The sequence below is a fragment of the Salmo trutta genome, chromosome 4 (genome assembly GCF_901001165.1).
Source record: "Salmo trutta chromosome 4, fSalTru1.1, whole genome shotgun sequence".
Classification (NCBI taxonomy): Eukaryota; Metazoa; Chordata; class Actinopteri; order Salmoniformes; family Salmonidae; genus Salmo; species Salmo trutta.
In genome coordinates this window covers 4,264,645-4,278,599 of record NC_042960.1, presented here as the reverse complement: position 1 = coordinate 4,278,599, position 13,955 = coordinate 4,264,645, and the positions used below count along the sequence as shown (strand labels likewise).

Sequence of the window (13,955 nt, the reverse complement as noted above, 5' to 3'; positions counted from 1 at the left end):
TTTCAAAATCCCAATAAAAAACACAGAGAGAGATAGGGGAGAGGGAAAGAAAGAGAGGGAGTTAGAAAGATGGCAAGAAGGAAAAAGGGAAAGGAAAAGAGGGAGAAGAACAGAGGCTGGGCTTCCTTGTCATTTTCCCGTTCAATAACATGACATTGTTCACATAATGTGACACTGAAACAGACAATGAAAACGTGACATTTGATTTGATCAAGTGGAGAACATTGGCGGCTATAAAACCAAAGTGGAGCGAGTGTCTAATTGACATTGAAACTGACCCACGTTGTTTCACTCTGGTTTTAAATGCATGTTAGGCCCTGGCCTGGTGACATTGTTGAGACTGAAGTCTTTTAAAACGACTACTCACTGTTGACCGTTTCATGTCATCTACTGTGCAGTGTATGTAACTGCCGTGGGGAACAAACCAATGGCAGAACGCTTACATTTCTTCTCCCAAATAAAGACATTTAATGATGTCCACCGTTATTCTCATATCACTACTTGATTAATCGACCAAAGGCTATGGCCCAAAGTCATGTTATGCGGAGTCACCTTGTAAGTTTCTATGTTTAGATCTTCAACCTTTTAGTATGGATGCAAAGAAAGCAGGAAAACAGTTAGCGCACAACAGGAAATAAAACTCGAAACAAATTTTGTCATTGGATAATATTGCCATTTTACAACAATCTTACAAACACATTGCATAAAATCTAAGAAAAAAAAATATATATTTATATATATCTTTAAATCATTACTAAAACATGTGGTTGTGTATTTACATACATGTGAATATGAATAAATAGCTTTTTCTTTTTAAAATCTATGTATCCACTTAATGCTTACAAAACATATTGTTTCCATATTGTTTGTAGTTGTATGTGTATGTGGTTGGATAGTTAAATATCATAACTATAAAATCTCCCCAGTTTCCTTACTGGGGAGAGTAAGGCTCCTACATCTCACTACATTTTACTTTTAAAAGGTCATTTATGTTTAAGCCGATATCTGCTGCGTTTACCGCAAATACGATCGCTGTGAAAGTCAGTGAAATTACCTTTAATAAAAGTCAAGTGTAGTGCAATGTCGGCGCATTTGGTTTGAATCCTGGCCCCAGTCCCATCTCACAACAAACCCAACTGTTGTTTCCAGACCGGGCAAAAGTCACTGTTGCTACTGTCAGAGGGCATCCTGATTGGATGGAGGCTGTATGAGGTAATCTTGCTGTGACAGATTACCCACTTGTGAGGGTAAAATGAGTATAACATCCTAATCAAATAAACATCAGATTGGGTATACCAACCTTATATGATAAGTCTGTATTGTTCAATAGAATTAAAAGCCTAAAAGATTTTTTTTGCAGTCGAATACTTTCCATGGTGATGCCCTACGTAAGGTGCCATATTTTGGACGGGACGTTAAACGGGTGTCCTGACTCTCTGTGGTCATTAAAGATCCCATGGCACTTATCGTAGAGTAGGGGTGTTAACCCCGGTGTCCTGGCTAAATTCCCAATCTGGCACTCATACCATCATGGCCACCTAATCATCCCCAGCTTCCAATTGGCTCATTCATCCTCCCCCCTGTAACTATTCCCCAGGTTGTTGCTGTGAATGAGAATGTGTTCTGTCAACTTACCTGGTAAAATAAGTGATAGTGATTAGTGATTCAGCTCTGATAGACAAAGGAGAAATACTGCACTTTGTTGTAATATTACTTTATGTTACATTAGACCATGATTTCAGAGCAGGGAAATTGGCCACAACCTCAAAATGTAGAACGTACACATGACCATAGCACTTCAAATTAAAAAGTAGAAAGTCAACCCTGGAGCATTCTCAGATTCAGGATGTGTTTATAAAACAATATAGTTTTATTTTTCATTTTATTGGTATTGTTATATACATGGCATAATTTTGTGCTTTTTTTTATCAAGAAAACATCAGAGGAAGAAAAAAAAAAGAACTGTACTTGAAGTCTGTATAGAGATTTGGACAAGGCTTTAAGCCAAAGACAGTTAGTTTTCCAGTGAGTTAACGATGGTCCACTGAAGAGGATGAGAACGTTGGAGGTGATGTGCTTTACCAACAATAGCAAAGGCACCTGTGTATCGCTTTCTTAGAAAAACAAATCAGTCCACGCAAATCTCTCGGTTCAAATTCGGCCCGGCGCTCCGAACACTCATTCCCCATCTGAGAACGATAGAAAAATAGAAAAAAAAGGAGAAAACAAATTGTCATTTAATATCGTTTTTTGTTCCATCAAAATTTTGGAAGAAGGGGCTTTTTCCCCAAGCCTCATTTTTCAAGGGATTCCTGATTTTTCTTCTTTGTTTGGGAGGACTGTGAGAGAAAGATGACGAAGGGAGGAGAAAGAGAGCAGGAGAGAGAACGACAGAGAGGGTTAGAGAAAGAAATAACAACTGACGGAAAGGAAGAGGAAAAGTAATACAAAGAAAGAAGGAAGAAGAGAAAAAAGAAAGAGAGAGTGAACACCACAGAGAAAGAAAGAAAATAAATGAAGAATGTCTGTCAAAGTAAATAAATCTATCGATGGATGGGGAACAGTATGGATGGGGATCAGGGTCTGTTGGGGTCCTGGTATCCTGGACTGGGATGCTAACGAGGGGAAGGCCTTTCTGGTGTTCAGCGGTCCGCTGGCCCCCCCTCTCTCAGCTCCACAGACACACGTTGCTGGTCGTCTGGCAGGTGGAGCCCTTCTCAGCCGGGGACAGGTAGAGCTTGCCGCTTGGGCACACGCACAGCTCGTACACAGTCTGTTTGGGGTACGTGGTGCCCGGCGCCCCGTGCAGCGGGTCCGCCGCTGTCCCGTGAGGAATGTTCCCCAGTCGAATTGTGTTGGAATCTAAAAAGATCTGGAGAGTGAGAGAAAAAGAAAGAAGGAGAGTGAAAGAGGGAGAAAAAGACAATAAGATATAAGATATAAAACAGAAGGAAGGGAATACACAGACAAACAGACAGACAGACAGAAAGAGCTATTTTTCAAAGTGCTCAATAGCTATAGCAAGGTAATTCTGGACACTTAATGGTTCCTCACTCGTGCACTATCTAGCTCTCCATGTCGTGACACTCGTATAATACAGTCTCTCTAAATTTGCCACCAGAGGACAGAGGGACACTTCCTGTCCAGTTAAACCATAGAAACAGAATGGAATTACCATGGAAACGATCACAATACCAGGCAGCCATTGCGAGAGTACCCATGAGTTTACCAGTCAAATTGTGAGGGTTAGAGGTTCCAAGCCCTTTCTATGGATTCGATTTCTGAGTTCAACACCCTTACGCGACCATGGCCTCTCCATCTGTCGAGAGAAAACACCTGTGCAGAAGCACCAGCAGCAGTCAGTCAGTAGCATCTCCTCTCCCCGAGTAATGAGCACCATACACTCCATTAGAAGAGCCTTCACTAGGAGTGTGTATCGTTTATGAAGTGTCATACACACCGCTAACGACGCAATGGAGGGGAAAGAGTGAGAAGGAGCGAGAGAAATATAAAGAGAGAGAGAGGGAGAGATGGAGAGAGAGAGAGAGAGAGGGGAAGAGAGAGGGATAGAGAGAGATTTGTATTTCAAAAGCTGAGTGCTCCTGGTATCGCGATTGAAACAGGCAGCGATCAACTTAGAACTCATTAGATCCCCTCTTATTTATTGACGGATATTTATTCATTTATCCATTTATTTATTTATATATGTATTTATCTAAGTATAAAGTTACAAGAGCACTCCTTGACAGCCTTAAGTAGCTCGCTACCCGGTAATCTTTCCCGGCATTTACCCACCATCATTCATGTACCCCATTTTCATGATGAAGGAGAAAAGAGAAATATACTAAATGGAGAGAGTGACATTGCAGAGAGAGAGAGAGAAATAAAGAGAGAGAGAAAGTGTAGGAACCAGGAAAGAGAGCGCGGGTAGTCAGATATAAGCCGGCGGTGGCGAACCAATTAGTGTAAGTAATGGCGTCTCCGCGAGCTGACAGGGCATATCTTCACCAGCGTAAACACAAACAAAAGCCCAGACACACTCCTCCCTCCCTCCCTCCCTGACTCCCTCCCTCTTCCTCTCCCCAGCATGATGATCAGAGACGACAGCTGCCGCCATGTTTATCATCTTTCCTTTGATTACCTGGAGCACCACTAATAGCGCATAGTCCACAGGTCTGGCCTGGTCTGCCATGGCCGTTAGCTAACTCCACAGGTCTGGCCTGGTCTGCCATGGCCGTTAGCTAACTCCACAGGTCTGGCCTGGTCTGCCATGGCTGTTAGCTAACTCCACAGGTCTGGCCTGGTCTGCCATTGCTGTTAGCTAACTCCACAGGTCTGGCCTGGTCTGCCATGGCTGTTAGCTAACTCCACAGGTCTGGCCTGGTCTGCCATGGCCGTTAGCTAACTCCACAGGTCTGGCCTGGTCTGCCATGGCCGTTAGCTAACTCCACAGGTCTGGCCTGGTCTGCCATGGCCGTTAGCTAACTCCACAGGTCTGGCCTGGTCTGCCATGGCCGTTAGCTAACTCCACAGGTCTGGCCTGGTCTGCCATGGCCGTTAGCTAACTCCACAGGTCTGGCCTGGTCTGCCATGGCCGTAAGCTAACTCCACAGGCTTGGGGATAGAAGCTATTAGGAAGCCTTTTGGACCTAGACTTGGCGCTCCGGTACCGCTTGATGTGCAGTAGCGAAGAGAACCGTCTATGACTTGGGTGGCTGGAGTATTTGACAATTTTTAGGGCCTTCCTGGTATAGAGGTCCTGGATGACAGGAAGCTTGGCCCCAGTGATGTACTGGGCCGTACGCTCTACCCTCTGTAGTGCCTTGCAGTCGGAGGCCGAGCAGTTGCCATACCAGGTAGTGATGCAACAGGTCAGGATGCTCTCGAGGGGGAATAGTATTTGTCGTAATATAGGCTTTACCTCAGGTCTGATTATGGCTATGTACGTCTCACAGAACTTCATATAATAATAATAACAAAATATGTTTATGTATTTCATAAAGGCCAATAAAAGATGGCGCCGATAGAGATGGCAGCTTTGCTTCAAGCCCTTAGGAAACTACATTCCTAAAGAACATACTGTACTTTTTACTCCATACATTTTCTTTGACATCTAAAAGTACTAGTTACATTTTGAATGCTTAGCAGGACAGGAAAATTGTCTAACTCACGCACTTGTCAAGAGAACATCCCTGGTCATCTACTGCCTCTGATCTGGAGGACTCACTAAACACAAATGTTTTGTTTGTAAATTATGTCTGAGTGTTGGAGTGTGACCCCAGGCTATCCATAAATAAAAAATAAAAAATGGTGCTATCTGGTTTGCTTAATATAAGGAATTTGAAATAATTTATACTTTTAATTTAGATACTTAAGTATATTTTAGCAATTACATTTACTTTTGATACTTAAGTATATTTCAAACCAAATACTTTTAGACTTTTACTCAAGTAGTATTTTACTGGGTGACTTTAACTTTTACTTGAGTCATTTTCTACTAACATATCTTTACTTTTACTCAAGTATGACAATTGGGTACTTTTTCCACCACTGCAATTGAGTGTAGGAAATGCCGAAATTATAAAAGTTGATTTGAACAGTATAAACAATGAGAATGGAGAAAGACTCAATGAAATCACTTAGAATGTATGTGTTGCCGCCCTAGGATCACTCACTACTCAAAACAAATGTAAAACTTAAATTATTCAAAAACTAAAAATACCGTCAAATACCGTCATACTATGCAATTTTTTTATAATATTTTTACCATATTGCCCAGCCCTAGTCAAGGATCATATCACCTCCACCCTACCTGTTATTCTAGACCCACTCCAATTTGCTTACCGTCACAATAGGTCCACAGACGATGCAATCGCCATTACACTGCGCACTGCCCTATCCCATCTGAACAAGAGGAATACCTATGTAAGAATGCTGTTCATTGACTACAGCTCAGCATTCAACACCATAGTACCCTCCAAACTCAACATTAAGCTTGAGACCCTGGGTCTCGACCCCACACTGTGCAGCTGGGTCCTGGACTTCCTGACGGGTCGCCCCCAGCTGGTGAAGGTAAGAAACAACATCTCCACTCCGCTGATCCTCAACACTGGGGCCCTCAAGGGTGCGTTCTCAGCCCTCTCCTGTACTCCCTGTTCACCCATGACTGCGTGGCCATGCACGCCTCCAACTCAATCATCAAGTTTGCAGATGACACTACAGTGGTAGGCTTGATTACCAACAACGACGAGACAGCCTACAGGGAGGAGGTGAGGGCCCTCAGAGTGTGGTGTCAGGAAAATAACCTCTCACTCAATGTCAACAAAACAAAGGAGATGATCGTGGACTTCAGGAAACAGCAGAGGGAGCAGCCCCCCATCCAGATCGACAGGACAGCAGTGGAGAAGGTGGAAAGTTTTAAGTTCCTCGGTGTACATATCACCGACAAACTGAAATGGTCCACGCACAAAGACAGTGTGGTGAAGAAGGCGCAGCAGTGGCTTGTCACCGAAAAAACTCACAAACTTTTACAGATGCACAATTAAGAGCATCCTGTCAGGCTGTATCACCGCCTTGTACAGCAACTGCACCGCCCTCAAACACAATGCTCTCCAGAGGGTGGTGGTGTAACGCTCATTCCTTCGACGATAAACGCGAATCCGACCATCACCCCCGGTGAGACAAAACCGCGACTCATCAGTGAAGAGCACTTTTTGCCAGTCCTGTCTGGTCCAGCGATGGTAGGTTTAGGTTTGTGCCCATAGGCAACATTGTTGCCGGTGATGTCTGGTGAGGATCTCAGTCCAGCCTCTCTCAGCCTATTGCGGACAGTCTGAGCACTGATGGAGGGATTGTGCGTTCCTGGTGTAACTCGGGCAGTTGTTGTTGCCATCCTGTACCTGTCCCGCAGGTGTGATGTTCAGATGTACCGATCCTTTGCAGGTGTTGTTACACGTGGTCTGCCACTGCTAGGATGATCAGCTGTCCGTCCTGTCTCCCTGTAGCGCTGTCTTAGGCGTCTCACAGTACAGACATAGTAATTTATTGCTCTGGCCACATCTGCAGTCCTCATGCCTCATTGCAGCATGCCTAAGGCACATTCACGCAGATGAGCAGGGACCCTGGGCATCTTTCTTTTGGTGTTTTTCAGAGTCAGTAGAAAGGCCTCTTTTGTGTCCTAAGTTTTCATAACTGTGACCTTAATTGCCTACCGTCTGTAAGCTGTTAGTGTCTTAACAACCGTTCCACAGGTGCATGTTCATTCATTGTTTATGGTTCATTGAACAAGCATGGGAAACAGTGTTTAAACTCTTTACAATGAAGATCTGTGAAATTATTTGGAGTTTTACGAATTATCTTTGAAAGACAGGGTCCTGAAAAAGGGAATTTTCTTTTTTTGCTGAGTTTAGATTGTGTGTATTAGGTTTCGTTGTGGAATTTGTTAGATATTAGGATTTGTTAGATACTGCTGCACTGTCGGATCTAGAAGCATAAGCATTTCACTACACTCACAATAACATCTGCTAACCATGTGTATGTGACCAATAAAAGTTTATTTGATATATATAGCGTTTGTGTATTAGATATTACACTCCAGGGAGATTTGATTTTAGCATATTGTTCCATGATAGGGGAAATTACTCTCTCTGCCCTTCCTACCTATGGGAAAAGAGATCACTGGCACCGGGGGGTTTCTAAACCAATCAGATTCCCCAGGACCTCCTCTCCATAGCAACAACGACCCACAATGGAACAACACAACTCAAATAACACCTAATTTTGAACTTTCATCAAACCATAACCCCAAAAAGGAGAGATAGAAAGCTGAGAAAGAAGGGAATGGAGGAAGAGAGGAGCAGAAATAATTTGTGCCAGTTTATAAAAGGATTAGAGTTGACACACATCCCAAATGAAAGTGTCTGTAAGTATTAGTACTTGTCACAGCAGCAGCCGTAGCTAGCGCAGTGCTAGCAGCCCCTCCACATTATGTTTATGGGGCAGATGCTAGCTTCCTTAGCCTACCCCCCCTCCTTCCTACCCTGAACGAGTAGGGACGGGCAATTATAGGCGGTCAAAACATTTTTCATGGATGATTTCTCCCGACGCAGCTGGAGAAGAGAGAGAGAGGGAAGAGGGAGGAGAAGAGAGGAGGAGGAAGGTATCCTGAACCGAAACCCTTTTAGTGTCTCAGCATGTCGGCAGGGGGGATGGGAGGAAGGGGGAGTTGAAGGACGAAAGTTGTGCCTTTGCGGATGCCTGGGAGTGCACAAGCATGCAGGCACACACACACACATCACGGAGGTGGTACAAATGACTAGGACCATCTGAGTGCATTACACAGTCCATTACCCTCCCAGAATGAGCCTACATAAGAATGTCACATGACAATGGAGGAAATGGGAAGAAGTGGATGGAGAGGAGCTAGTGTTTCCATTGACTCAGACAATGTCCCATTAATCACACTGATACTAATGTGGACCAGCACCACTGTAAAGACCTGTCTCTCTGACTAGTGTGAAGCAAATGGCACCCTATTCCCCATATGGCTCTAGTAGTGCACTATATAGGGAATAGAGTACCATTTGGGACATACAGATACTGTGAGTGCAAATAGTAAAAACAATTGGGCCAGGAGTTTTTCCTCTCCAGATGATTCTGGTCCCTAATTGTAGCTGAATGATATGATATAACCCCAGGCCATAACTAGGGCCAGGAGTATTTCCTCTCCAGATGATTCTGGTCCCTAGTTGTAGCTGAATGATATGATATAACTCCAGGCCATAACTAGGGCCAGGAGTATTTCCTCTCCAGATGATTCTGGTCCCTAGTTGTAGCTGAATGATATGATATAACTCCAGGCCATAACTAGGGCCAGGAGTATTTCCTCTCCAGATGATTCTGGTCCCTAGTTGTAGCTGAATGATATGATATAACTCCAGGCCATAACTAGGGCCAGGAGTTTTTCCTCTCCAGATGATTATGGTCCCTAGTTGTAGCTGAATGATATGATATAACTCCAGGCTATAACTAGGGCCAGGAGTTTTTCCTCTCCAGATGATTCTGGTCCCTAGTAGCATCAACAAATACCACAACCACACTATCAACACATATCACAACATCACACACACACACCATCAACACACCACAACATCACACACACCAACAACACATGCCACAATGTCACACACCATCAACACACCACAACATCACACCATCAACTCATATCACAACGTCACACACACACACACAAAATTGACACTTACCACAACATCACACACACCATTAACACATATCACAACGTCTCTCACACACACACACACACACACACACACCATCAACACACGCAACAACACCCTCAGTCAACAAACACACAAAGACACCCTTTTGAGATTGAATCGGTGCAAAATTAAAACAGAGTAACTTCATGAATTATAAATGGTATTAAAAAAGTGCAGGGATATAATTGATGATTCATTCCAATGCCCCAAAGCCAATCGAGCAGTAGGCTAATGAAGAGAGGGGGGATTTAATCGAACCAGAAAGAAATCTCCTCCTTTAAATTATGTTAAGGTTATTTTATCCTGATAAGATGCATGCTGCAATCACAGCACCTGGGGGCCTGTTGGGGAGAGCTCTGACGAACCCTCTTGTGAGTTTAATGTTCCTTTCCCTCTCCGCGACACCAATGATGTCCTCATCTCAAGAGTCTCAAGAGCCATCTCTGTTTATCCTCAAAACTTGTTTTTGCCTAATTTAGCCCTGAAAGTTAAGTAAAATAGGGTGAAGGCAAAGTTTTATATGAGGGAAAGGGGACAGGTTGGTGTGTGTGTCTGCGTGTGTGTGTGTTAGCGAGCGAGAAACAGCAAGAGAGAGCAAGAGACAGAGAGCAAGAGAGAGAGACACAGCAAGAGAGAGAAAGATCACAGAAGTTATATCAAATCAATTTAGAGTGGAAGAGTATGTGAATCGAAACTTCAGATATGTGTGGGCTAAACTAAATTTTTAATGAAAAAAAAATACAGAAATTCCCACTTGACATTCATCTCAAGTTAGGATTCACTCAGCCTACATACAACTGGGGCAAAACTACTATACACTGAGTGCACAAAACATTAGGAACACCTGCTCTTTCCATAACATAGACTGACCATGTGAATCCAGGTGAAAGCTATGATCCCTTATTGATGTTACTTTTTAAATCCACTTCAAACAGTGTAGATGAAGGGGAGGAGACGGCTTAAGGAAGGATTTTTAAGCCTTGAGACAACTGAGACATGGATTGTGTATGTGTGCCCTTCAGAGCGTGAATGAGCAAGACAAAAGATTTAAGTACCTTTGAACGGGGTATGGCAGTAGGTGCCAGGCGCACCGGTTTAAGTGTGTCAAGAACTGCAATGCTGCTGGGTTTTTCACCCTCAACAGTTTGCATTGGAGTCAACATGGGCCAGCATCCCGTGGAACCATTTTGACACCTTGTAGTCCATGACCCGACACATTGAGGCTGTTCTGAGGGCAAAATATTTCAATTCAATATTAGGAAGGTGTTTTCCACTCAGTGTATATAGTATTTGCAGCAGCTACAGAACCACAGAAACACAATACAGGACCTAATGCTCTAGAATAGCTGGTGTCTGTCCACATTGATGCCAAAGGGAATCATGACTGTACTGGACTGCATTGTTCCTCAACGACTGTGGATACTAGAGATTGTTCTAGAAATGGCTGCCTAGTGGCTACAGAAGCTTCTACCAGATAGACATGTGACATCCCCCCAGCAAGGGGTTGGGACGAAGGTGTCACAGATCCATGGCTCTGATCCAATATCCACATACGCTTACCGTTCAGGAGGAAGCTATGGTTGTGTCTAAAATGGCCTAATATGTACTATATAGCGCAGTGCACTACTATTGACCAGGGCCCATACGGCTAAAGTAGTGCACTATATAGGGCACAGGGATCCACTTTAGACACAGTCTGTGTATTGGACATGTGGTAAAATAGTATGGATATTGGAATGTAGCCATGCCGTCACCATAGTGACAGACCCTAGTACTGTACTGACCACCATAATAAACCTGAGACCTAGTCCAGCTGTAGTGACAGACCCTAGTACTGTACTGACCACTATAATAAACCTGATACCTAGTCCAGCTGTAGTGACAGACCCTAGTACTGTACTGACCACCACAATAAACCTGAGACCTAGTCCAGCTGTAGTGACAGACCCTAGTACTGTACTGACCACCATAATAAAGGTACTGACCACCTGAGACCTAGTCCAGGTGTAGTCCTGACCCCTCCTGTTTCAGCCTCCAGTATTTATGCGGCAGTAGTTTATGTGTTGGGGGGCTAGGGTCAGTCTGTCACATCTGGAGTATTTCTCTTGTCTTTTCCGGTGTCCTGTGTGAATTTAAATATGCTCTCTCTAATTCTCTCTTTCTCTCTTTCTTTCTCTCTCTCGGAGGACCTGAGCCCTAGGACCATGCCTCAGGACTACCTGGCTTGATGACTCCTTGCTGTCCCCAGTTCACCTGGCCGTGCTGCTGCTCTAGTTCCAACTGTTCTGCCTGAGGCTATGGAACCCTGACCTGTTCACCGGACGTGTTACCTGTCCCAGACCTGCTGTCCCAGACCTGCTGGAACCCTGACCTGTTCAGCGGACGTGCTACCTGTCCCAGACCTGCTGTTTTCAACTCTCTAGAGACAGCAGGAGCGGTAGAGATACTCTCAAAGATCGGCTATGAAAAAGCCAACTGACACTTACTCTTGTGTTACTGACTTGTTGCACCCCCGACAACTACTATGATTAAATATGTCCTATAAGTCTTTTAGAAGCGTGTGTGTGTGTGTGTGTGTGTGTGTGTGTGTCTAGTCTGCTGCCTCAGTGTGACACTAGGACAATGTCAGACAGAACGCAGGCCTCGCCACAGTCATGGTTACCATCGTCATTGCCAAACGTTGGACAGCTGTGATTATCTGTTATGAACTGATGTTTGACATACAGGGCAGTCAGAAATTATTCACACCCCTTGACTTTTTCAAATGTTGTGTTACAGCCTGAATTTGAAATGTATTAAATATAGTGTCACTGGCCTACACACAATACACCATAATGTCAAAGTGGAATTAGGTTTTTATAAATTCTTTCAAATTCATTAAGAATCAAAAGATGAAATGTCTTGAGTCAATAAATATTTAACCTCTTTGTTATGCCAAGCCTACATTTTTCCAGGAGTAATAATTTGCTTAACAAGACACATAAGTTGCACAGACTGTGCGCAATAATAGCGTTTAACATGATTTTGGATTGATTGCCTTATCTCTGTACCCCACACATACAATTACTGTATCTGTAAGGTCCTTCAGTCCAGCAGTGAATTTCAAACACAGATTCAACCATAAAGACCAGGGAGGTGTTCCAATGCCTCGCAAAGAAGGGTACGTAATAGTAGATGGGTCAAAAAAACTAAAAAATAACATTAAATATCCCTTTGAGCATGGTGAAGTTATTTATTACACTTTGGATGGTGTATCAATACACCCAGTCACTACCAAGATACAGGCGTCCTTACTAACTCAGTTGCCGGAGTGGAAGGAAACCACTCAGGGTCTTCACCATGAGGCCATTGGCCATTTGCCATTTAATGGCTGTGATAGGAGAAAACTGAAGATGGATCAACAACATTGTAGTTACCCCACAATACTAACCTAAATGACAGAGTGAAATGAAGGAAGCCTGTACTTAAAAAACACAAGGCCAAATATACACTCGAGTTGCTTACCAAGATGATATTGAATGTTCACTTTGTCATTATGGGGTAGTGTGAGTAAATGGGTGAGAGAATTTTTTTTTATTTAATCCATTTTGAATTCAGGCTGTAACAACAAAATATGACTTGTTTCAGGAAACTAGGCGTAGCTCGTGCGTCACTACTACACAGGAGCGCCATTTGAAAGTAAATGCATTTTTTGGCAGAAATGCCTTCTTGAACATGTGAACTTATATTTAGCCACGGAAAAAGTTAGAAACCTTCCCGCTAGCCATGATTGGCTAAGATAATGAGTGGGCTGGATATACTTAGAGATGAGTATGTGTCACAGGTGTCGTGACGTTGTATTAGTTAATGTGACGACTGTTGCTCATCGAATGATTAACGGTTTATAATTACGTGATTAAATGAATTAAGCAATGAATCAAGCAATTATTAACTCATTAACCTGGGGCACCATGGGAACATTGTTTTGATTGAGTTTCTATTTCCCAAATTAACTCAAAGGATATCAGAATATCGATTACAACAGTCGCTAAATTAATCAATTTCCTCTACAGTCTCATAATCTGAAAGTCGTATAATCCGGGAATCTGCACGGACCCGGGCTTTACCACTGAATTTACCACACCAATCTTAGTTGATTATTTATTTACTAGCAAGCTAAAATGATGATAAAAATGCACATACACAAAACACAGTCTAGCTATTGATTAGGACTTAGTATAACGGGCCAACACACTATGGCGCTTGTTACCCAAAATGGGGATTTTAAAGAGAGAGAAAGAAAGGAAGTACACGAGAGAAATATACATTTGGGTTCATTTGTCAGCCATGCTTATTTAAAATTAGCCTTGCCCCGAACTGCCGCTCTTATGGGTCAGAATATAATGATGTAATTACGTGTTGGAGTTCTCAGGTGGGAAGCTCCGCGTGGGTCGTTTAGGCTTCTAAATGACGCACTTCTTCTCCGGCGCAACTCTCTGGTTGTCCTCACGATGTCAGTGTCCTTCTTGGCTAAGTGGTCTGATCCTCACCCTTGATCGGAAAGGGGTCTTCTGAGGACAGACAGCTCTGTAGCTCAGAGCTCACAGCTTCGGCTCGAATGGTGTCGATACCACGATTCAATGGAGAGTGGAGGCTGGGTGGTTCGGCTTGAATTCACCCGCTTAGACACAGCTACTC

At 43.4% G+C, this 13,955-nt stretch overlaps 1 protein-coding gene across 2 annotated transcripts in view; it reads right to left on the bottom strand.

The window, feature by feature from the left end:
• Positions 1–1,698: 1,698 nt before the first annotated feature.
• The window catches only part of LOC115191684 (zeta-sarcoglycan), a 208,143-nt gene continuing 195,886 nt past the window's right edge, over positions 1,699–13,955 (bottom strand). For both annotated transcript variants that reach the window (XM_029749529.1, XM_029749530.1), the window contains exon 8: positions 1,699–2,872. In XM_029749529.1, the coding sequence (XP_029605389.1) occupies positions 2,669–2,872 (204 nt within the window). In that variant the 3' untranslated portion in view covers positions 1,699–2,668. The remainder of the gene's footprint in view (positions 2,873–13,955) is intronic.